The 24,476-nt window shown below is 39.9% G+C and overlaps 3 protein-coding genes across 3 annotated transcripts in view; 2 read left to right on the plus strand and 1 right to left on the minus strand.

Moving 5' to 3' along the window:
• LOC109479924 (leucine-, glutamate- and lysine-rich protein 1-like) overlaps positions 1–4,647 on the minus strand; it is a 9,863-nt gene extending 5,216 nt beyond the window's left edge. Inside the window, exons 1-8 of the mRNA XM_019781990.1 lie at positions 4,503–4,647; positions 2,696–2,978; positions 2,242–2,375; positions 1,748–1,867; positions 1,288–1,463; positions 823–1,008; positions 430–511; positions 204–281 (exon numbers count right to left, since the gene is read on the minus strand). Of these exons, the coding sequence (XP_019637549.1) occupies positions 204–281; positions 430–511; positions 823–1,008; positions 1,288–1,463; positions 1,748–1,867; positions 2,242–2,375; positions 2,696–2,935 (1,016 nt within the window). The 5' untranslated portion in view covers positions 2,936–2,978; positions 4,503–4,647. The remainder of the gene's footprint in view (positions 1–203; positions 282–429; positions 512–822; positions 1,009–1,287; positions 1,464–1,747; positions 1,868–2,241; positions 2,376–2,695; positions 2,979–4,502) is intronic.
• A 238-nt stretch (positions 4,648–4,885) lies between these two features.
• Positions 4,886–18,129, plus strand: LOC109479917 (ubiquitin carboxyl-terminal hydrolase 48-like). Its single transcript, XM_019781977.1, has 30 exons — positions 4,886–5,282; positions 5,800–5,920; positions 6,436–6,495; positions 6,730–6,916; positions 7,317–7,458; positions 7,615–7,672; positions 7,904–8,025; positions 8,244–8,352; positions 8,884–9,017; positions 9,219–9,301; positions 9,629–9,808; positions 10,242–10,340; positions 10,491–10,609; positions 10,894–10,969; positions 11,168–11,273; positions 11,429–11,477; positions 11,706–11,752; positions 11,901–12,017; positions 12,183–12,325; positions 12,640–12,732; positions 12,848–12,972; positions 13,303–13,419; positions 13,706–13,767; positions 14,009–14,119; positions 14,355–14,464; positions 14,867–15,048; positions 15,345–15,509; positions 15,879–16,053; positions 16,237–16,263; positions 16,453–18,129. The coding sequence occupies exons 1-30, from the start codon at positions 5,140–5,142 to the stop codon at positions 16,476–16,478; spliced, it is 3,288 nt and encodes a 1,095-aa protein (XP_019637536.1). The 5' UTR covers positions 4,886–5,139; the 3' UTR covers positions 16,479–18,129.
• Positions 18,130–19,018: 889 nt separating this feature from the next.
• On the plus strand, positions 19,019–24,403 carry LOC109479961 (glutathione peroxidase 2-like). The gene is made up of 5 exons (XM_019782047.1): positions 19,019–19,706; positions 20,984–21,127; positions 21,798–21,947; positions 22,405–22,549; positions 22,851–24,403. The coding sequence occupies exons 1-4, from the start codon at positions 19,446–19,448 to the stop codon at positions 22,534–22,536; spliced, it is 687 nt and encodes a 228-aa protein (XP_019637606.1). The 5' UTR covers positions 19,019–19,445; the 3' UTR covers positions 22,537–22,549; positions 22,851–24,403.
• The last annotated feature ends 73 nt before the right edge of the window (positions 24,404–24,476 follow it).

A 24,476-nucleotide genomic window follows, 5' to 3' on the forward strand; every position in this document is an offset into this window, starting at 1 on the left:
CGGTTCGGGCGCCNCCCCCCCCTGCCCCCCCGCTGCCGCCGCCACTGCTGACACCTGTTTTGGCACCAGCTAGTGGGTATTCAAAGCCAAGAACAAACAAGGACATAAACAGACTAAAACTACCATACAAAGTATAAATTACTAACACATTTAAGCAGTGTATACGTAAAGCATCCTAATGTGAACATGGTCAACTTGCCTACCTTGCAACATTCTCATCTGCAATCTGGTCCCTCTTTTTCAGCTGTGTGTTGAGATTTTCCACCTCTTGTGTCTTACTTCTACAGACACAAAACAATAAAGAAGACAATCATGTTAACTTTGTAATCTGTCACCAAAGCTATAATTGTTGCAGTTGAAGAATGGAGAAATTTCATTTCTGGAGTGTTACTACATCAAAGTGAGACAAAAAATGGCTGACACCCGTACCTGACCAACTCCTTGTACTGAGCCAGTTCTGAAGTGATAGTTCTTGTTTTCTCTTCTATATTGTCTTGTTGTGTCTTCATGGCTGGAGGAAGAGAATCAGACTTACAATTAACAGACTGATCTTAACATCTAGTGTCAAAGCAATTCAAGTTACCAATCTAAACAGTATATTTGTCTTGTCAATCTTTATTCTATTTCATACCAACAAGACATTTTAAGATATCTTTTGAAGAGCATAAGCAGAATGTTTTAGAATAGACCTAGGCATGACTATAAATTGATACATTGTACAATGTATATTGGAAAATGGTTACCAAGTGTAAGTCTAAAGGAGTCCAGTAATGTTCCCTCTCCAGAGGAATGATATACCGGTAACCCAGAGTGTGGTCATACCTTCATGTTCCCTCTGCAGTTCACCAAACTTCTGCTTGAGGTCCTCGTTGAGTTGTTCTGCTCCCTGTAGCCTGCCAACCTCCCCCTGAGCCTTCTGGAGCTCCTGAGTTAGTCTGGACAACTCAGCTGACTCAGAGGACTTCTGTTGGGTCAGCTCTTCAATCTGTTTCTTCAGCTTCTCCATTTCTGGAAGTATACAATGTACAGTCATGTGATTTAAACCACACAATGCAAATATGAACTGTCACCAAGACAATAATAACTTTAAAATCAGCATAGATCAATTACAGCAAATCATGTCCACATTCCAAAATATCAATGTGAAGTGTACCCCTTGAAATTTGCACATTTGAAGTTTCTAGTTTGGCTCTGAGATCACCATAAGTCTATATGAATCAATAACAGCAAGTACTAATGATTACATCCCAAAACGTTTTTTTTTTACAAGAAAGAACACTGCCTTACCTTGCATCTCTACGACGCCCATATTCGTGAGAAGTTTGGTGATCTGTGTTGTCGAGTCTTGTACAACTTTGTCCCTCTGGTGCACAAATGTCTGTATGTTTTGTAGACATGCTCTCTGGTTCCGTACAGATGACAGGAGAGTAGGTAACCTTGTGTGGAGCTCTCCATTCTCATTCCTAGGAGCCAGCAAGCAAAAAAGTAAACAACATCATGCATCTGAAACTTTCTTTCTTGTTGTTTTCCTGCTTGAGTTGATAGGGAATTCAAAGTACATCATTGATTACTAGTACCTCAGCAAATTTCTGCACAGTTCTCTAAGACTAAGGGGTAAGACTTGCTATAAACCTATAACAGAATGATTTTTAACCAGCTTGCTCCATTTTCCTTTTTTAAGAAGTCTTAAGGACCAACCTATTGCATATTGTAGAAAAATACAAAACTCAGAGAATTGAGGCCTAACCTGAGTTTCTCTACCAGTGACACCTGTTCAGCTGCCTTTTCCTCGTTCTGTCTACACTGTTCCCTCAGTCTGTCCAGTTCTGCATCCTTCTGTTGTAGGTCTTGTGTCAGGGACGCAATGCTACAACAGGAGACAGGCAGAATGTGTCAAAGAACCAGGCTCAAAGAACATGTACATATAGGCAGACACACTGCAAAAGTTCTATGTAACCTCTTAAACAAATTAGACAGCATTAGTAGGCATCCTTCTATCACGAGAGATGATGGTAGCACTCTAGGTCTGGTGTTGTGGCTGTGTGCAGCGTCTAATGTGGCTAATCAGCCCTATCTTTGTATGGTAGTCCTAGCCACAGTTAGGACACAGGAAAGTTTAGATATTTTGTGGTATTACTATCCTATGATAGACAGTATTACTTACAAGTTCATTGATAAGAAGAGGGCCACTCCAAATACAATACAAAAGTGTATAAACTACAGAGTGACAGTATGTTGTACCTGGCCTCCTTTGCCCCCAGTCTGTGCTGCATGTCCTCGGCAATCTCCTGGAGTTTACTGTACTCATTACGATGTCTCTCATCCCGCTCCTCACAGTCTGTGTGCTGCTCTAGTTCCTCTTCCAAATACTTCACCTGTAAAAATATGTTGGAATATGTTTTACATGTTTACATCAACATGAAAGCATTACATTCACATGTAAAAATTGTACATTGTTTGGATTATGATGTCAAAGAGTTTCTCTTTACTAAAACTAAGAATGATTCATAGGGCACCTCACAATTTAACATTTTAGGAAGGAATGCAAGTTATGCAACACATTTGTTGTCAATATGATATCGATGTATGTACATGTAGTAGCAAAAAAACACACAAAAATTAGAGTGCAAGAAAACACTTGAAGCTCTAATAGAACAATCCCACAGAACATTTGTCAGACTTTAATACTCCTTACCTGATCCTCAAGTCTCTTGATCTCATGGTGGATCAAGTAGCTGACTCCACAGAACTTACAGATGGTGTCATCTCTCTCCATCAGCTGTAGCTCATCAGGCAGGGGGTGTTCTGGAACGTGCCTCTCCAGAATAGGCGACATGGCGACATGTCTGTTCCCCCTCTTTCCCCTAAAGCTGTTATTGTCTGGAGCACCGAGGTTGTCACTCTGGATAATGTAGGCTCCTTTTGGATCCGCCATCTTGGATTCAGTCACGGTTCAGGGCAGAACTATTAATATTTCCCTGGTGCAAAAAAACAAAAGTCTCTTCAGGTCAGCTCAATAACAAGACTCAAGTCAAGAGACCAACTTCAGAGTGGTTATATGGTGGAGTGGTGAGGATCAGCGTGCAGTGTAATGACTGGAACACAGTTTCAAGAGCTCTTATGGCATTGAAAGCTGACTTCAGGCAACAGGGCTTTGGCATACATGTAGGTGCTGACAACTGTCAAGCCAGCAGACAAGTCCACTTGCATACCAATAAATCTATGTTAAACAGTGAAATAGTTGCTTTCTTTATGGCATACAAGGAAAAACACTGACCATTTATGAAGTACATGTATATCATTAAGAGCTCAAGCTAAAATTGGGTACAGTACAGTAACTTACAGTACTACCTATTACTAAAGTGCATTGACACACTTGGTAGTTAACACACCACTATGTCACTCATCTGTCGCAGCGACAGGAGATTCCAACAACATGTCTCTAGATTAGAAGCAAGTACAATGTATTACATAATCCCTCTTGCAAGAGCAGCGATCAAAATCAGAGTGGCAGCATCTTGTCAACAGTACTCTGAATTAGTAAACGTCACATTTCCTGTTACAATCAAATTCAAACCATCAATATGATGAGAGCCTTTACAAAATCACTGACCTGTTTCATCCAGTCTCTAGAATTTGAACATCTATATCTAAAACGCTCCATCGTAACATTACAGTTGACTGTTTTTCAGTTGCTACCATCACAGTTGATTTTGACTTAGTTTTCCCCAACCAAACATCACACTGAGATAAAGTCAACACGACTGAATACCCCACGCTTGAAAAATGATATCCTAGAGTAAACCTCAAGGTTGTTACAACGTTTTTTCTGTCCAAACATATGTTTGTGTACTTGAAAACATAAGAAATTCCTTTTTTTCATGGGAAAACGCACTGTCTATTTTGCAAAAGGACGGGAATACACTGACGCAAATCAACCATAGGAAAGTTTGAAACGTAAGAAGCTAAAACACAATGATGTTTACAAATTGATTAAGATACATGTAACTTTAGAAAACTTGAAAAAAACACATTTTTTTAGCATGCCCTGCCAGGTCTTGCAATTCCAATGATACATTTTCGTACCGAGTTTCTTTATTCAACATAATCGTTAGCCTTGAAACCATGCTAACTGATACCGTAAGTACGTGAAATATGAGAAAACGGACTTATTTTGTGTTTACATGATGGAACAAAGTTACCGCTCATGTTGACATGTTTACAGTAAGCAACGATTCGAATAACTCTGCGATCACGCGAAATACAAGTTCCCCTGCAACATTCTTACACATACGGTACACTTACCACAGTACAGTTTGATTAGAATTATATGCAAGTACTTGACAACGATACATAATACCGGACGTGATTTCATTTCATCCCTATGACCCCCATTGCGTTTATACAATAGTAACTAACAGGTGTTAAACAATGTTGCGTTTATGGTTCAATTCTGAGCTATCAGAACTATTTAAAGAAGAGAAACAGGCAAATATACGTACCGTGAGACCTTAAGAGCCATAATAAGTTGGACGATCGTTCTCGGAAGCCCTAAATAAGGTGAGATTTGGAAAGAAGTGACCGCCTACACGTCTATGGCAACCGAATAGTTTACATCCGCCATGTTTAATGTGATGCCAGGGGGTCACTAGAGGTCAAGAAGAATGTAGCTTCATCTCATATTTCAATTATCGCTAACTGCAACTGGAACAAAATTTTCTATACTGAAACGGGTTTTGGTGTTTTTTATATCCTAGGAAATTTTATTTTTGATACTAGATATATAATTCAGCAGTCAAAGGTCAGATATTTGGCGGGAGTACAAAATTTTGTTACCAAGCCTGTGATTGGTTTTCACCATAAACAATCTGCTCGAATGACCAATGAAAGCGAGGATTACAATTTCGCCGAACAACATGGCCGACGGAGGAATTATTGTCTGGGGGATTAGGAACATAGCTTGATTTTTCGTCGAATTCTGTAGGTTTCGCATCATCTTCTGAAGTGTAAACAAAGTAGTAAAAGGAACAGGAGGTCCTGTGTGTTTGTATCCAGATTATTCCATAAACTGTCGTTTGTACGAGTAGATATTCGACCAGGAGTCGAAGATAAGACGGAGGAAGATTGACTGTCATCAAGATGCCCCCCAAGTCGAGACAGACTCAGAACCCCAACAGGCAGGCCTGGCAGTGGGCAGACACCACGGACCCCGCCAGGATCACACAGGACAACCTGGAGACAGCCTACAGGATCCGGCTGAAGGCTTGTCCAAGGGATGGGCGGTAAGGCCCGTAATTTCTTTACACTTCCTATGTGTCAACATTACAATGTATTTGGAGAGGCGTTCCTCTTGTTCCCGTTTCTCGAAAGTCCTGTCCCAAATCTGCTAAAACTAAAAAAAAAATTATGCACGACTGGCATAGAAAATATGGTATGCAATGTCAAGATGGCAATATATCATTAAACATTTTTTGTACTATTCAATTTTAGATCCTGCCACTTGAAAAGTTGTGTTTATATTCATATGATATATAATCATATTTTTCCGACCTTGGGCATTGTAAATTGTAAGAATGTTTGAGTAGTGCAAGTTGCACTGAGCATGTAAAACATGTATCAGCTGCAATCATATGACCATAAACTCTCCTTTCAAAATTAGGAGAAATAAAAAATAATCATCTACAACACTACTAATTAGCATAAATACAAACAAATCAAGTATGCGCATCACTGATTCTTTTTTCCCTTGTTGATCATGCGAGTGATGAACACAAATTATGATATGTTTCCTTTCCGTAGGAGAAACTGTAAGAATAATCCCAACTGCCTGGTGGGGCTGGGGGAGTCCCAGTGGCTCGGGGAGATTGACGATGAAGCCTTCCAAGAGATCGAGGATCCAAACAATGAGAGGAGGGCTGAGGTAATTATATATTATAACTGACTTACAAAGATTCAATACAGATTTATTGGAAACTGATGATGCTAAATTAATAATAAAAATTAATATGGAATGTGAAAACTGTATATGTACATGTTGTATATGGATAGTCCAATCACTTCCAATATAAAGTTACTTTAAGCACATACATATTTGTAGATTGCCAGCTTTTCCTGTAAATATCTTATTTTGAATTTAATGACACATGTTTGCAACTCCTAATTAGACCTCAGCCTTTCCTTCAAATTTGAGACCTTTTCAAGCATTTAATACAGAATTATGACAATTTATCTACAGCATTCAAAATACATATCCATGTGGCTGAGGAAAAATCTGTTTAGATACTTGAAATGTGTATTGGGTTGTTAAATGTTGAAGGTGTGAATGACAGACCCATCAGTGTTGGACAATCATTGTAATCTACATCTAAAAGGGTGCTGCATTGTATCATGAAGTGCCACATTTACATAATTGATCTGTTGTTGCCATTTTAACAGGGTTCCTTTGTTGGCCTGAAAAACCTTGGAGCTACATGTTATGTCAACACATTCCTGCAGGTATGGCCATTTATTGATTTCAATAACTGTTACAATAGCTGTTTCTGTGTCAACAGTTTTTGTATCCATTGTGGAAAAAAAGTAGGTTGTCAATTTATTAATTACTAATTTAGTGTCAAATGTTGCCTCTGGATGTCCTACTTGAATGAATCTGCTACATATATTTGTAGTAAAATATGCGTAAGAAGTTAGTTGATATGTCTTGAACAATTTTTAAAAATATTCTCCTTCTAGGTGTGGTTCCACAACCAAGAGTTCCGATCAGCCATGTACCAGTACCTGGAACCTGCTACACCAAAAGGTCCTCCCCCTTCCCCTAAGAAAAACTCACCTGTCAAGTCATCACCCCCGTCTCCACGGAAACAGACCAGTTCTGCACAGGGAGAGGATGTGGTATCATCTACTACAGGCTGTCCACAGGGTAGGGCAACTTAGCAGATCCTCCAACAAAAAACAGTTACTTATTATATATAAATAAGCAAATGGATTTTATTTTGGAAAGATCAGTGAAGGTTATAATTAGACATCCAGGTAATAAGATATGCCAAAAAAAACAGTTACTAGTATACTCAAGCTTCCAAAATCATATCCAGTTGCTTGAGTAACTACAAACATTTTTGGCAATTTTAGAAACGGTTAGATGTTAGCAGATCATTTGGTATCCAAGGTGTGGTAAATCACCCCAATAAAACACTATGTAGTACACTAGTGAATAACTCCATGAATCGGTCCTAACTATAGATGAGCTCTCTCTAACTAGGAGTCATCTATGACATTGTAGCCTCACCTAACAATACTACATGTATTTCTCACATTAACAGGTTCCCCTAAGAAGGACAGCTCCCCTCCCACGTCTCCCAAGAAGCCGCCCCCTCCCATGGAGAATGATGAGGACTTGATGCCGACCACAGTGTGTGGACATCTCCAGTTTATCTTCGCCTTGTTACAGAACAGCAGCCGCAGGTGACAGTCCTTACCATGCAGTTTATTTCTTCTTGTAAATTCTTCAGAAAAAAAAGAAAAATCTGTGCCATTGCATTGTAAGTTAGAGTAATGAACTTCACATTTTTGTAGGATGGTTGTGTATATCAACATTATAGATTCCATTCTTATCCACAGGTACATAGACCCATCAGCCTTTATTCAAAGTCTTGGTCTGGACACAGCTTTGCAACAGGTATGTGAAATCTCTGTTGTTAGATACTGACTTGGTACAAATTGAAAGAATTTGAAGAGGTTGTAATAAAAAGGAGGAAATTTATTACACGAGAAGTGCAGAAAAAATCTCAATACAAGATGGTGATCTGGAAAACAGATTGCAACAGAAAATAGAAGTACATTTGTACTGGACAAAATCTGCTGCATTGATGAGTTACAGTGTATGCTACATAATTCTTTTCTCATGAAGGATGCACAGGAGTTTTCCAAGCTACTGATGTCTCTACTCGAAGACAGCACCAGGTACCAGCCAAACCCCTGGGTCCGAGATATCATGCAACAGTTCAGAGGGCAATATGCTTATGTCACAAGGTGGGTACAGAATAGACAGCAGTCATGTCACATCCACGACAGCGTACACTGTTCATTGGCTGTACATGTATCATTACAGGTTTGCACAAGTATCTCTCATAACAGCATCTGCACAGTTCAAATCTTATGATCAGATATGGCTCATCGATACTAGTACGTTACTACTGAAATAAGTTTTGGGGTTTTGTAATGTTTGTTTTCTTTCTATTTCTCGGCAGGTGCAATCGTTGTTTCCAGGGGTCGTCTCGTCCGTCTCAGTTCTATGAGCTGGACCTGAACATCCAGGGACACACAGACCTGAACCAGTGTGTGGAGGAGTTCCTACAGGTAATGGCTTCATTTCATGCTGTTTCATTCTCTTACGTCTGTTTCTGTATCTCCATTCATTTGGTTAACCAATATTGTTGCCTTTTGAATTCTGCAACATACCTGAGTCAGCTTACAGATGTGCCCTACGTGGCAGAGACTGTCATTCTTGTATAGGTCTGTTCAGCCATAGCCAAAGCTGTAGGGCTGTGAACAATTAGGATTTTGCCATGTTCAATACTGACTGAAGGAGGCCACATTTTGTTGCCTTTATTATACTGAATTGTTGTCTCCTAATCCTTGAATAAAACAGTCCATTGTAAAACAGAGTGCATTAAAAATATGTCAATTGTTTTATTGTAACTACAGTTCAGATGCTGTGACCAGGCTCCTATCACAGCTGTTGTTTATATTTACAGGAGGAGAAAATGGAATAAAACAGTGCTTCATAAATTGCAATAAAAATTTCTCAAGTGGAATGCTTTTATTCTAACTACAGTTCAGATTCTGAGATCTGGCTCCTATCACAGCTGTTGTTGTTTGTATTTCCAGGAGGAGAAGCTGGAGGGGGATAACCAGTACTTCTGTAGCTTCTGTCAGAGTAAACAGAACGCAGCCCGTCTCATCAGCCTCATGTCCCTGCCTCGAGTTCTCAACCTGCAGTTACTGAGATTTGTTTTCGACAGGTAGGAACAAAATGATGAACATGCTAAAGGAAAAGAAGATGTTCATTATTCCTTCTTTATACATGTATGATATATGCATTTGTAAGAAGTAAAACGTTCTAGAGAGGTTAGATTTCTTAGCCTGCTGTATGTATTTTCTGATCATGTACCCAAATGTTTGGATGTACTAGAACACTAATGTCACTACTCATTTTCAATCAGGAATACTGGACACAAGAAGAAACTGAATAACTATGTGAGGTTCCCAGAAGTGCTGGACATGAGCAGGTACCTACGAAAACCAGGTCAGAAAACTTTTGCCTGCTGTATATGTATTATCAGTGTAAACATCTGCTAGGACAGTTTTGCTTGTGGACAAAGGGACAAATATTTTGCTCAATTTTCTTTTTAAAAAATTTGCTCCTGAAAATGCATGAATTAATGTTTCAGAAGGTTTGAAATTTAGATTGAAAAGTTTATGGCCTTGCCAGCAGTTGACTCAAAAGTCAGGCTAGGCCAGTAGGGTCAGTGGATTTTTGCAAGGGTCACTCGGAAAACCAGAATCACAACCTTTTTTCTTCTTTTCTTTCTTCTTTCTAACTCAATGTAACCTCTCTGGCTCTACTCTGCAGAAAACGAGGTTGTTTATGAGCTGCAGGCAGTTCTGATCCACCGCGGGCACAGCGCGTACAGCGGACACTACATCGCTCACATCAAGGACAGGGCCTCCAGCTGCTGGTACAAGTTCAACGACGAGGAGATACAGAAGATGGAGGGGAAGAAACTACAGCTGGGCTGTGAGGAAGACCTTGGTAAGACTTTCAATGTAGGAAACTTAAGTTAAAAAAGGTTTGTTGTAAACACCAAAGTGTTTTGATAAAAAGTATTCATCAGCCATGCATGACATTTAGTAAACTCAGTGACACAATGAGTTGATAACAATGTAGTGTGTGTATTAATACATGTGGGTACAGCTTGATAGAATTGTGGCCAGCACATTCCCCCTGTTGGGACAAGCAGCTGCTGTTCTGTATCTGTATTTCCAATATAACCGCCCTTTGGCGTAACACACCAGCTTCACAGGCATGCAGGGCGGCTACATTACACCGAACGACTTATTACTCCTAGTCTTTAAACATCTAACTCTAAACATTGTTTAAAGCTATCTAATAATAATGTCCCACTGTATTTGGTTGAGTTATAATGACATTTACTAAGGTTTTAATATTTTTTTTTCAATTTCAGAGGGAGGCCAGAAGCAGCCCAAGAAGCCCAAACTGCAGAAGGGAAGCCACGCCTCCAGAAATGCCTACATGTTAGTGTACAACAGGAGGTTGCCTGAAGGTGAGGTTTTCATTTCGTTTTATGACTTAGTTGAACTCTTGTCCCTGTTCTTCCTAGTTTGCATGTTTGTGGCATTCCTGTACATGGTGCATATATTTAGGTTGTATGAAAAGCAGAAGAGAGTCATGATCATTTTGCCTGCTGTTCCAGGTGAGATGATAGGTGCACCCCTGCCGGTGGAAACAGCCATTCCTGACAGACTGATGCAGATGGTTCACAGGGACAACCAGAAGTTTGAGGAGTGGGTCCGAGAAATGAAGGACATGAGGGTAGGTCTTACAACCAAACCAAGTTATTACATGTACTTCCTCATGCACAGAGAAATTACAAGCTTTGTATCTTCATGTACCAGCAAAATTGGTGATTCTTCCAAGTAGCAATCTTTTTACCTTAACAAATACACGTAGATGCGGTCGGTTTTGGGTGGGATACATCTCTGGGACTTGTGAAATTTTAAGCTTTTTTGCAAACTCATTTGGGTTATTTGATAGTTGTAAAAAAACATAATGCACACTGAAGAATTCATGATGGTTTCATAATATGTTCCCTACAGCAACAGAGTGTAGTGTCAGGGAAGGCCAGACATCAGGAGATCACAGAACTGTGTGAACTCATGCCTGCAGAGGAGGGTAAGTCTCTGGCATGTACTAAGGTACACAGTGTACTACTAATCTAATTCTAAACTGACTGGATCCATGAAGGTGTAGCTTTCCTCTACTGAGAATCTGAAAAATCTCCTATGGGGAAAGAAGTTACAGAAAATGTTCAATATGCATTAAATTCTCTTCAGTCATAAATTAACTTGATAAACCATTCCTACTTCCCAGGGGAAACATATGAGTGGATCAGTACTGACTGGCTGAGGGAGTGGCTGAGTGAATCCAACGCCCCTCGCAGTGTGGACAACTCCAAACTCACATGTACTCATGGCAGGTCAGTCAGTATGTGAGATACCGAAACATTTACCAAGTATGTGTCATTATGTGAATTTGGCAGTTTTGTTCTAAATCACTACAGAACCATTTTTAGGTCTTGAAACATTTAACTCAATCCACATTTTGATTCCTTCTAAAATGTTCCCCCTCCAGGGCAGACCCACACAAAGTGTCTGATATGAAGAGAATCAGCAAACAAGCCGTGAGTTGCTTTACTTTTGAATAAAAAATATCAATTTGTTCCAGTAAATCCTTACAATCATTAGAAATCAGTTTATGTCGAGAAATTAGTTGTTTTCAGATGCTTCTACATTAGAAAGGTATATGGCATCTGTTGTGTGTTGTTCAGTGATTCCTTCAGTAATTATGATCTACTTATACAAAGTATCTTTATGTATATTTGTACAGTAAAGTTACTTTTTGTTTACAGGCTGAGATGCTTTATTCTAAGTATGGTGGAGGGCCACACTTATCAGAGTGAGTAATTTTGAAATTTTACTTTTCATATACTCTCTCTAAAATTCTCTCTAAATATTATTAGCTTAAGAACTCTTCACCAGCTAAACGTTTGTTTTGTTATTGCTGCATATGCTAACACTACATTAATTTTATATTTGACCTGTAGTGATGCGTCCCTGTGTTGGGACTGTGTGAGACAGACCTGTGCCCAGCTACATGCCAAGGCTCGGGTGGCAGAGGACCACAAGTTCATCACCAGTACCAATAGAGAGAAGGTGGACAGGTCAGTTCCTAAAGACCTCAACATTCAAATGCTTCCTACAGTATATGTACATGTAAATGTCATTTCTTTGCTGATAAATTGTGAAACAAAATTGAATCCTTAAAGGCATTTTACTGGTATAAGTTTCAGCCGTGATTCTAAGCAACATTTCTTTCCTTGGAACAGGAACAAAGGCTACTGGGTAGGTAAAGAGTCCCTGAGAGTGTGGAGACAGCTGGCTATGGAGAAGCTGGCCCCGGACTCACAAGGACAGGGGAACGGGGAGAACGGCACTCAGGCAGACACCAGTGAACCCACATCCTCACAAGGTGCAAGCCTTTTTGTACTTCAAGTAATCTACTAGCTGAAAGAGTATTTGAGGTCTTTGATAGTTGCCAATACTATGATAGACTATTCCCTTTGCAGTGAGTTTGCCTTGGGTTGCTTTTGCATGGTAGCTTGAGTTTACAAGTACATCAGGTACGCTAGAGTGAGACATTAAGATGTGACAGTTCTCACTCTTCTTGACAATACTTGACAGATAGAAGCAGGTGTGAGGGTTACTCATCATAGAATTGTGTTACCCCAGTATGTAATGGTCTATCTAAACAGCAGCTGTTTAACAGTATATGATGTTTTGCAGGTACAAAGTCATCCCAAGGTAGTAACCATGGCAGTATGGAGAATGGAGATGATGACATCACAATTTTCAATGAGGACATCATCTGTGAACACAGTGAGTTATAAACTTTTAAAAATGTACCCAACTTCGTCACAAAGCAAGTCTCCAAAGCTTTCAGTTATTTTTTATTCAAACCTGAATAAAACAGATTAACATCTGTATTTTCTAGACCATCTCCTGCCAGATGAAAGCTGTCGAAGGCTGGTGTCTGAAGCTGTGTGGAGAAGACTGAAGGCCTACTTCACTACTGCACCAGAGTTCAGGGGCAACCAAAATGTCTGCCAGGCCTGTCTGGTAGGATTGGAGTTGTTCAGAATAAGGAAAAAACAGCTCACATGTCCTGTGGTGTGCACAGGAATTGATGATGTTGTAACTTCAGAGTAATTTGATGTAGAGTAACAACATAACCTAAGGTGCCGCTTGGTTGTCCCTCGTTGTTGATAACCTAAGCCCTGTAAAGTAAATGGAATGTTTATTGCAGGTTTCAGAACCTCCTGAAATAGCTGCTGTGTGCCTGTCTAGCAGCTTTTGTCACCTTGTCAGGGACACATTTGTAACTTTGGGCTGAGGATCTATATACCTGTAAAGCTTTATCTCATTGTGATCCTGTTTGTGTTTCTATAGCTGAAGGACAAAGAAGGGGAACAGAGAGAGGAGCTCCATAAGCTGATGGCAGCAGAACAAAAGTCTGCCCTGCTCCAGCTGTACCAGGACAAGAACAGGCCTGGCTGGGACAAGAAGGTAGGAACAACAAGTATACATAAGCTAGAACGATCTAGAAGAGTTACCAATATTGTAGGGTTATAACTATGATACTTCACAGGGCATTTGCATTCTTATTTGCATACTACTAATTCCAATAAGAAACTGTGATGTCTTTGTATAGAATGGATTGTCTCAGTCTGTTATTATCAATTCTATGCACATTATACACTTGCTATTTCTTACTCCCTTAAGTATTGGCTACAGGTCAGTGTTTGTGTTTCTTGTTCTCATAAACCTTTTTTTTTTATTTTTCCTGTTACAGCCAGTTCAAGAGTTTTACATAGTTAGCAAAGTCTTCGTGGAGGAATGGAGACAATTTGTCAAGTAAGTAGTAGTTAAGGATGAAATATTGAGATGCAGGTGTAGACGTTGCAACAGAGAAAAGAAGTTCAGTAAGTTCAGTAAGGGATAGTCAATCTTAGCCTAGTCTTACTAATATTTATATCTTACATTTTTCAGAACTGTTAGAAAGCTCACATGTTTTATCAACCCATTTTCACTTTTCTTGTAAATAGTCAAATAGAAAACTAAGGTTTCTTAACAGTGCCTAATGTGTCTCTTACAGGCAACCATTGAGATACGACCCAGTTAGTAACATAGGTAATGTGTCACTGCTATGTCCACACTTGGGCCTGCTGTACAGACCAGAACTTATAGGAACAGACCTTTCAAACCCGTAAGTACATAAGACAGACAAAAGTGCTTCTTCTTTTGATCACCCATTGATGAACAGTGATAAAAAAAGCTGTTACCAGGTCATTAATTTTATAGCATTGTTACATGTACTTATTGTGCTTACTGTGGAATGGGTGAAATCCTATGAGATGGACATTGTTCTTAGCATACCTCAATTATGTATATAAGTTTAGAATATAACACTGTGTGAAAGATAATTGTACTGTTTCCCCCAGTGGATTACTAGTGTGGCCAACAGAGTGGGCCGTCATCTCAAAGACATTCCTTGTGGACCATACCATTAGAGTTATTAGGGAGGATGAAGACAGGCTAGTGTCCAAGCCAGGTGAGGTCATAACCAAAAGAGCCAGGTAGAGTAACAGAGTGTTATCAGTCATCTTTCAGCATCAGTCATCACATAACTGAAAAGGGGATTGTAAAATTCTTTCTACAAAACCAAAGTACCTTCCAACATTTCAGTAAGTCTTCGGCCATCGTCCCTCAGGGCTAACAAAATATTGGCAGGTTCTCTAGAATTTGTTGTGTAGAAAGAACCCTAATAAGACTATTCATGGATGTAGGACATTAAATGTCCTACATTTTAACATGCATATGGCAGAAGCAGCCTAATCCTGTAACCAGTACAAGTTTCGTGTCATGATGCTGCTTTAGTATAAGGACACGTGTACCCCAGTATCCAAATTTCTGACTACGATGTTCCAAGTTTACAACATGACCTCTTCCCCAGCCCTGTGTGAGGAGTGCCTTGAAGCCCGAGTTCTCCAGGAGGACCAGGAGAGGCGGGAGTACTCCAGCGCCACGATCTACATCAGGAAGATCACCTCCAAGGAGGAGAAAATCGCCAGCCTGCAGCGAGCGGAGCTCAACTTGTCTTCGTCTGAGGAGGAAAATGATCCAGACTTCCAGCAGGTACGTCTTGATAATATATGGTCTTCTTCAGTCAATATTGAGCATGTAAAATCCTTTAAAAAATCAGCCCTTCAGTTCTGGTTATGGTTAAACAGTTCTATATGGGAATGACAGGTGCATCTTAAAGGTCTTTTAAACTATTGGGGATGGAAGAAAATCATGGCAGCCTGTACGATTTTTGCTGTTTTGTCTACAAGAACAAAAAGTGTAGTCAAACCTGTTCTAGTAACTACCTCTGCATGAGGGCTACTTTTGTGATGGTCACTTAGATTAATTTTCCCATTTATATTTTATAGATGAATACTGTGAAGAAGAGGAAGATAGCTAAGGAAATGTCGGCCATGAGCGCAGCTGCAGCCAGCATCAACCAGGTCCGGCGCAGTTCCCGCCACCGACGCACACGGGGCGAGAAACAGTTCACCATCTCATCTGGACAGACATTACGCGATCTCAAGATACAGGTAAGAGCTGATAGTTCAGCTGATAGTTGTACAAAGATTAGGTGTGGTCTGATATCCGTCATGTCTTTGGAGTAGACCAATAAAATGGATTGGAAAGTAAAAAATGTCTACTTAAGTATTGATTGGATTGTAATCACCTAGACATGTTTACTAATAGTTAAATCAGTGTGTTTGACTGTTCATGTATGTTCAAAACAATCTCTGAAGCCCAATTGTGTCTAGTTTCTAAAATAGGAGAAAGAATCTTTCTCATCTTCACATAGCAAAATGTATCTATCAAAGTACATGTATAAAACTTAAACTTTTCCTTCAGGTACATGCACTATCGTATTTTCAGTTGTTTGAAAACTAGTACTGCTATTTCTGTAGGTCATGAATGCCTTCTCGGTGGCTCCGTTTGACCAACACCTCATTTTGAACGGGCGCCCACTGGTGGACGACGTGGCCACCCTGGGCAGTCTGGACGTCCAGCCAGGCAGTGTTCTGCTCCTGAAAGTGGACGAACCGGTCGAGGACCCAATGTTGATTGAGGACTTCGCCAAAGGTTTGTCATTATTCAGTGATACATCAGCAAGCTTTTTTCATGTATAACTCAACTGCAGTACCGAAATTGTCCACAACAGTATGTATAGACACTTGAATCATTGTAAAGCCTAAGTCACAAATCAGAATCAACCTTTCGTGTCGAAGACCTTGAATTGATTGCCTTGTGATTTTGTTTCAGCAGCAAGCGTACCAGAGGAGGGATTTAAAGGTAAGATTCCTACTCAAACACATGCCATGTACATTGTGGCAATTGACAATTTGTCAATATTTTTATTGCAAGTGATAATAGTAAATAGATAAAGACTGACCTGAATGATCATGTATTAGTTTTCATTTAAAGATTGATAAGATTTTCTCTTTTTCTTTTTTATTCACAAATCCCACCCTCTTGTTACAGGAACTGGCTTATTGGGTGTAAGGTGAAATCTTTGAGAAGAGTAGCAAGTGTCCAGATGTGTCTGTCTTCGAGTCGTCAAGAGAGTCCAGATTTATTTTTCTATGGAAAGCCAAAGATACTATTAGTGACTTGGACTGTATACTTTTGTTCTTTCACCTGTAAATGCCATTCCATGTGTATGTTGTAGAGACTGTGAAGTAAGAGGACAGCCTTAAGATGTGACAGTAGATGATATGTTTATCGACATGACAAGAAGTAAAGAGATGCAAAGATGTTGGCTGTGACAGGTACAATGTATCCATAGTGTAATACTAGAAAGTTCATTTGTCTCTATTTTTTTACTATGCTGATGTGTTACCTTCTATTTAGTTTACATTTGAAAAATGCATTTTGTGTATACTTTGTAACCTTCATGTGTTATTCCATGGTGCTTGTGCAATTTGTGAATTGCAGTCCTGACTAGTCTTATTATATGTTTTCAAATGTTGCTGGAAAACTATAGAAACAGCATGTATTCCTACTTGTTAATGCTTCAAACTATTGTTTTGTAAGTTTGATCATCATTCTCATTACATATCTGTGGTATCCATAGCTGAGTGGTTACTAATAGTCTGGACACAGATTTGAGATGTCACAGGTTGAACTTCTGGTATTCCTGGCTAGACATTATGTCCACAGGAAAGGCATTTTAACATGCTTTTCCTCACCCCACCCAGGTGTAAATGGGCTCCCCATTTACTTCTCAAGTTGGGGAGGTAAAAAGGTGCACACGATGGAAGGAGAGGGATGGGCTCTGCCTTCCAATAGCATGCCCCTAGATACAATGAATCCACAGCCCATAACGCCTATGATTATAACTTTTTTAAGATTGTGTTTACTTTTATTGTATTCAAAGGCTAATGAGTTGTAGAATATGGAAATTCATCAGAAAGTTTGTCTCTATAACAAGCAGTATTGAGCCACACAATCTTTCACTGCCATAGATACATGTATGCGATACATAAGGCTCACTCATAAAGTTGTGGAAAAGGATGCTTTAGTAGTTTGTATTATCATTAGAGGTATGACATAAAAAGGGCTCGGCTGTGTCTTGATTGTTGCATATGACACAGAGACTGTGAAAAAAACAGTGCCACCAGCATTGTATGGTATTACCAGTACATGATTTAAAATAAGGCATTTGGATCCTAATACAGTTGAATGTGTGTAGGTGTATGTGGATACTTGACAACTTCTAAATTTAGTGAAAATCAAACCACAGCCAGAAATATGTATGACTGTAAATTTGTTACTTTATAATTAGAAAATACAAAGTGTATATTGTATCAGGTTGGCGATATAACAGAATTAATTTTCATAATCTATGTGAGGATCTATTCACAGCTTTTATGTAGTGTTTGTGTTTTATACTCTGTCAGTCTACCATTGCCTTGGTCATGATAGTAAGTAACATTTTCCTTTTTACATGACATACACACTGTGTAGATGTCACTTAAGAATCCATTATTATTTTGAGCCAGGATCCTAGATTACTACAGGACAATAGGTTCCTTATCACAGAATATATATTGAACAGTACTGGTCACCCCACTTGTTTTTGTCTCTACACACATTTAACTGAGTGTGGAATACACTGTACTAGTAGAAGAGGAGATAAGTTCAAAATAAACATTATTATGCCAATACTTCATGTGTGAGTGGGACATTTATGGGTCCTGTTGTATGTCTGAAGCTTATGTTAATTAACATAAAACGTCTGGTCAAGATGTGTGCCTAATTACATTTGTAGAGCAGTACTTCTTACTAACATCCCTGTCCCTGGTACTGAATGACATTCACCCTAACACTGCCATCCCTGTCCCTGGTACTGAATGACATTCACACTAACACTGCCATCCCTGTCCCTGGTACTGAATGACATTCACACTAACACTGTCATCCCTGTCCATGGTACTGAATGACATTCACCCTAACACTGCCATCCCTGTCCCTGGTGCTGAATGCCATTCACCCTAACACTGCCATCCCTGTCCCTAGTGCTGAATGGCATTCACACTGGCACTCCTTCCCCTGGATTTGTTTATTAAGTCCTGCGGTAGCCTTCCAGTATCACAGCCTACTGCCCCGTGGACACTTCAGGTTTAAGATGAATGACGTCAATTTACATTGCTGATAAAAAAGCTGTTAATTTCAATTTTTCAAAGTGACCTTGCGTCATCGATGTGTTACTAAGGCTACCACGTCAGGAATGTTTTGTTTTTCCCGTGATGTATCGTTGGTTCCGTTTATGCCTGAAAAGTCTTTTATGCACTTCGTGAAATATTCATGGCTTCTCTTTCGTCAGGGCGTTTCTTTTGTGTTCTGGCCTTTGTTCTGTCATCACCCGCCATATCATGTCATAAAGGTTTAACATTCCACCGGATTGGGAAGGCTTTAAACTGTAATCTGCCTTACAACCCAGGGGAGTTAACCAAGCAGCGTACCTAGCCCAAGGAGGAAGAGGTGTGTGTGAGTTGTTGGAAATGGTCCAAGACTCGGAGATTTGTAAACGAATGCAGTCTTCGTTGTTAACGAATCATACGGTTTGCTAACTTGTAATAAAGGAGGCATCGCTGTCCTGAAGGTTTTGGACGCGCGGACAAGGAAGCCTTCAGATCAGAGGGAGTTGTGAATCGTCGAATGCCGAGCTGAGATTGCGCTTGTATTTATCCAGGACTTCCGTGACTGTAACCTTTCCAGGACCGCTGATCGGAAACGAAAGACTCGTTAGGACTCATCTGCTATATATATAAACATTAGATGACCTTGCAGGCCAAAATGTAACTACGCTGCTGTCTACTTGGGCTTTTCGGAAGGTCGTGTTGTGGGTTGTCTAGTGGATCTTCTTGGAAGACGTCAGCTGCTCTTGGTGTGTTTTTCTGCCCCACGCCGTATTTTCTTGCCATCTGAAATTATAACGGATATCGTAGTCTTGATAGACCCATGCAATCAGGATGGCAATGATGAACAACTATCACCACTCTAAGATGGACGGTTCCTGGGTGTACGCGAACATCAGCGGCCCCGGTCCGGGACACCACAACACCATCAGCACGTCCACCCCGCACGTCCGGACCTTCTTCGACCTGTCTGCCCAGGCGCTGAGCGGGGCTGGAGCCGGGGAGATCATCCACTTCTCCCGCTACACCGGCAAGGTCGTCCTGGTGACCAACGTGGCGTCCGCCTGCTACCTCACCTCAAGGGAGTTCACGCAGGTACTGTAGCTTATGTCATGAGATAAACAGTAATCTCCAAGCGGATTTCGTGCGCAAGGGGAGCCTATATTGACCGCGCCTGTTAATTTTGGTCTCCTGTAAATATTAGTCGCCCCAATAATCTCCAAGCAGATTTTGTGGGGCAAGGTCAATGTATACAAACAGATAATATATACCCCTTGTCCCACTGAGAATCTGCTTGGAGATTAGAAAACTACGTACATTTCTAGGGGCAATTATTTACAGGTGATAGAAACTGTGAGATAAGTTCAATCTGTGGATTCTAGATAGTAATGATTGATCATTGATCCCTTTACATTAATTTTGTAATTTTCTATTGCATCAGTCCTTTCTGTTGGAATACGTTATACATGTATTAGCTCACGTCATTCTGTGCAATGTTGGAATAGGGATTCTTGTTTTATTGAATAAACTCTTCTATTGCAGCAGAATTTCCATCAATACATTGTTGCTGGTATCAAGTTTCAAGAGATGCAATCTGTACCGTAATACCACTTCTTGAAAGAAAGAAAAAACGCAGAAAACCTACACGGTTCGTGCCTGCATAATAACATGATACCCAGGCCAACCTAGAGTCATTAAATCGATATCACAGATAATGCAATGAGTGACCCTATTTCAATTATGGCTGTTGTAATGAATTATCTTTATGCATCTGGTGCTTCTTGCCATCAATTCACATGTCTTCATGTTTCCGTGTGAAAGCATGATCAATCAAAACGATCTTAGAATGACGTGAATGGATGCAAATGGGGTCGAGACCTTTAAGTGTCGTTCTTCAGCCAATTAAGTAGGACAAAGATTGTCATCCCTCGACTTTAAGGGTTACATGTAGAATTTCGAAAAAAAAAAACTACCGGTAACAAGTTTACCTTTTACATTGTGATAGCCACATATTTTTCTACCATGTCGTTCTTGACCGCTCCGAAGCCCCCAAATAGATGGACCCTTATCAATGTCGAGGCAAAAAAATCCGACGGTTCCTGACAAATTTTCTTTCACCTTTAATGACCTGACTGAAACCAATATAAACTGCACGCACCAACACATCAAACACATGAGTATTATATGCCATTGACTGTTTTCCTTCGGTTTAGTTCAAGGGTTTAGTTGTAGCATGTCTTCTGTACATGAACATTTCAACGTTATGCTTTTAAGGTGCACTATTGGTTTTAAGAAGTTGGCTTGGGTGGTAAAATAAACAAAAGCACAACACGCCCAAACGTGTAAAGTTCGTGCATTCCTGTGCCTTGCAGCTGAACAACCTGATGCACCTGTACGGCATACACGGCCTGGTCATCCTGGCGTTCTGTTGTAACCAGTTCGGACACAGCGAGCCGTTTGAGAACGACGAGATCGTCAAGTGTCTGAGATACGTGCGGCCCGGACCGCCTTTTCAGGTATGCAGTTTGTTTTCTACTTTAAAATAGTGTATGTTGTGATATTGTTGATGATTAGATAAGACAGCTGGCTGCTTTGGTAACTATGTAGACTGTTTTGATGTAGCTTGTGACTGGAGGTGGTTTTCTTTGCCCAGCCGCTGCTCGAACAGGTTTGACTGTATAGCTTCCTAATTGCTTTCGTCAGAAGGGCATGTTTTGGGTTGGCCATGGTGGAGTGGCTGTGGCGTGGGTCTGTATGTATATAAACGTCATGAATCAAGTAGTTGTTGATATTGATATCTTAATGATATTTGGTATGTGTGTAGCTGATATGGATACGAAGGTCAAGTTCAAAAATGGTCCACCTGGCTTTTTCAAACGATACTGTTGTCGGCTTTTTAATAATATGCATTTGTTTATTGTATGTGTTCAGCATAACTCGAGAAGCTGTGAATGGATCTTAATGATATTCTGTAGGTGGGTAGTGGTTATGGAAACAAAGTTCAAGTTCAAAAATAGTAGCACTTTGCATAATAAGCGTCTTCACATGGCGAAGGCATGTGTTCCCAGAACTCTAGTCATAAAAGGTGACTACTTAGTACCAGTACATGTATATAGAACATTTACTTCACCAGAAACTTTTTTTCAGTTTTTCTGACTTACGAGAATGTTGTCCGTCCGTCTTTAGCCGAGTTTCCAGTTGTTCGTGAAGTGCGACGTGAACGGTTCCCGGACCCACCGCGTGTTCGAGTTCCTGAAGGACAGGCTGCCCTACCCCAGCGATGACACCACCATGCTGGTGGCCGAGTCGTCAGACATCACGTGGAACCCAGTCAAAGTAAGTTCAAACGGTTTTTAATACATTGTACATAAGACACTCGAGCAATGGAGGTAACTAGGGAAACTTGTCTTGAGGGGGGATACAAACTTAGCCAAGTCTGGGATTGTGTTATCGCTGCAAAAGCGCCACCTACACCGGCTATACATAGCGACGAGAAGCAGTACTACAGTCGACAGAAGCTCTTAAGAAGATATCTGCTAGACATAGCATCGAAACGTAAGCAGGGTAAGACAATTCCTGGTTGTGCATAAAAATCCCAATATTGTACAGACCAGATGAAATTATTTTCAAATCTTACTTTCAGCGATCAATTGCAAAGCACATGACATTGTGTATGATATGCGACGTTGGTTACTCGTCGCTTTTTTTCAAGACCAACAACAGCTTGTTTAAGATATATATACGCGTATGATAACGACAGCGTCAACAGACACGTATGACCTTTTCCTTGCAGCGTAACGACATCACGTATAACTTTGAGAAGTTCCTGATTGGTCGAGACGGACAGCCGTACCGCCGCTACAGTTACAAGACTCCCCCCTCCCGACTGCACCAAGACATCAAGAGACTCCTGGGAATCCAGTAATGCACGTACAAATGTATCATGTTCCACATCATTTATATTATGGCACGTATAGTCATTGCCCTTTGCTTAAAATAAATCAATTTCTAGACCAGTCTGACCAGACATATTTCACTCTATGTTGAATATCTATAAAAGCAACGTCGAAAAGTCCAGATTTAGATCTTCTGTTTTCTTGTTTGTGACACGTGGTAGACAGTTGCGATGTGTGTGATGTACTCATAGACATTGCAGTAATTAAAAAGAAATTAATATCAGCTTTGTGTTTATTCTCCTCACGAGTACATAATAATCTGTGGCATGTATTTCTTCTATAGGTACGAAACCATAGTGATTCGTCCATGGTTCCAGGACCCCGTATGGGAGAGTCTGCCTTAGCCTGATGATCATCTCATCAGGCAGTTTACCCAGCCTTGTACACTTTGCTATGTGGTTGTTTCAAATATGGTGAGGTGCTTTGCATTGGCAGCTACTGTTTTATCTAAGAAAGCTTCCCTATTGGTGCAGAGACAGGTGTTGGGAAGTCGTTCATTTGCCAAAAGCTATCATCAGTTCCAAACTTACCATATCCTTAAAACCCACTATATAATGCAACTTGAAAATATAGATTTCTGAAAATGAATACAAGAAGGAATCATATGTTCCTGAACTGAATTTAATGAATCTTTGTTTAAATGCTTGACAAACAATATGGACTTTCCTGTAAGCTGAATGTTGATGAAAAAAAGTCAATGAAAGTGTCACAGTACAGATCGTCCAGTTTTATTAGCCTTACGTTTGTATTTGAACTAGGACAATTCAGAGATGGCTACAAGTTAGTCTATCAATACAAATGTACGCTCCTAGGTTTTATAATAGATTTTATTGCAACATCACAGGGCTCTTAGTCAATTTGGGTGATGAAAGTGTAACGTTACAGGGTGTTCAGACAGTTTTTAAAAAAAAAACCCATCCAACTGTGGCTTTATTAGATGGATGATCACTTGTGGTATGTCCATATACGTCAAGGGCTGTTTTCCATTTGTAGATATCAACAGTACGTTTGTGAATTTACTGTATAAACGACATGGGACTGTTATTGGCACACTACTTCTTAAAGTACTTTTAGTAGTGTTGACTAGACTTTACTGTACATACAAAGATAGAGATACAATCTTTTCGAACTTCCTTCAAGTTGATTCAATTATGGTGTTAATGGGGTGCTGTAGGTTTCCACTCTAATATAAAAAAACAGATGTAAATACACCAAATAAACTCACATTCTACTTTGAAATGCAGCCTGCATCATTTTTCTTTTCTATAAACTAGAGGGTAAGGCAAAATTGCAGTTTTCAAGTATACATGCCCATATATTCTTGTCATAATAAAATAATCAATATATATTCTTATGTTAGAGCCGTGTCAAAAATGGGCAGGAGAAATTTGATCAGAGAAAAACAACTACACATGTACAAGCATGTCATTAAGAATATATTACATTCAGAGTATATGATTATATCACATATTGTAGTTTTGAAAAGAATGTGTCCTCATGGCACAAGCTGCCCAACACATTTCTGAGTACCTCATTTCAATCACTACTGTGCCATTTCAAACCCAAGACTTTTTCTGATGAGGTAAGAAAAACTTCTGTCCTTCTCTCAAATACTTGTCATATCCAAAGCCCAGTTTGGCAATTACTGACTCTGTACAACAGTTTCTCTGCTTTTTCCACATTCGGACATTGTTTACAGTTGGTGGAATATGTGTCATAATCTAAGCAAAAGAAAAGTCAAGAAAGACTGAATGGTATCTGTGATGTTATGGATAAAAGTAATTGCTAACTTACCCTGTTTATACAAGTGTACAGGAACAACTGGTACAAACAAAAGATATAATGAGATGATTTATGCATATATCATTCAACACATGATTATTTTTTCTGGGCTATCAATGTTTGATGT

This window comes from Branchiostoma belcheri, unplaced genomic scaffold (genome assembly GCF_001625305.1).
Source record: "Branchiostoma belcheri isolate BF01 breed outbred unplaced genomic scaffold, Haploidv18h27 scaffold5, whole genome shotgun sequence".
NCBI lineage: Eukaryota > Metazoa > Chordata > Leptocardii > Amphioxiformes > Branchiostomatidae > Branchiostoma > Branchiostoma belcheri.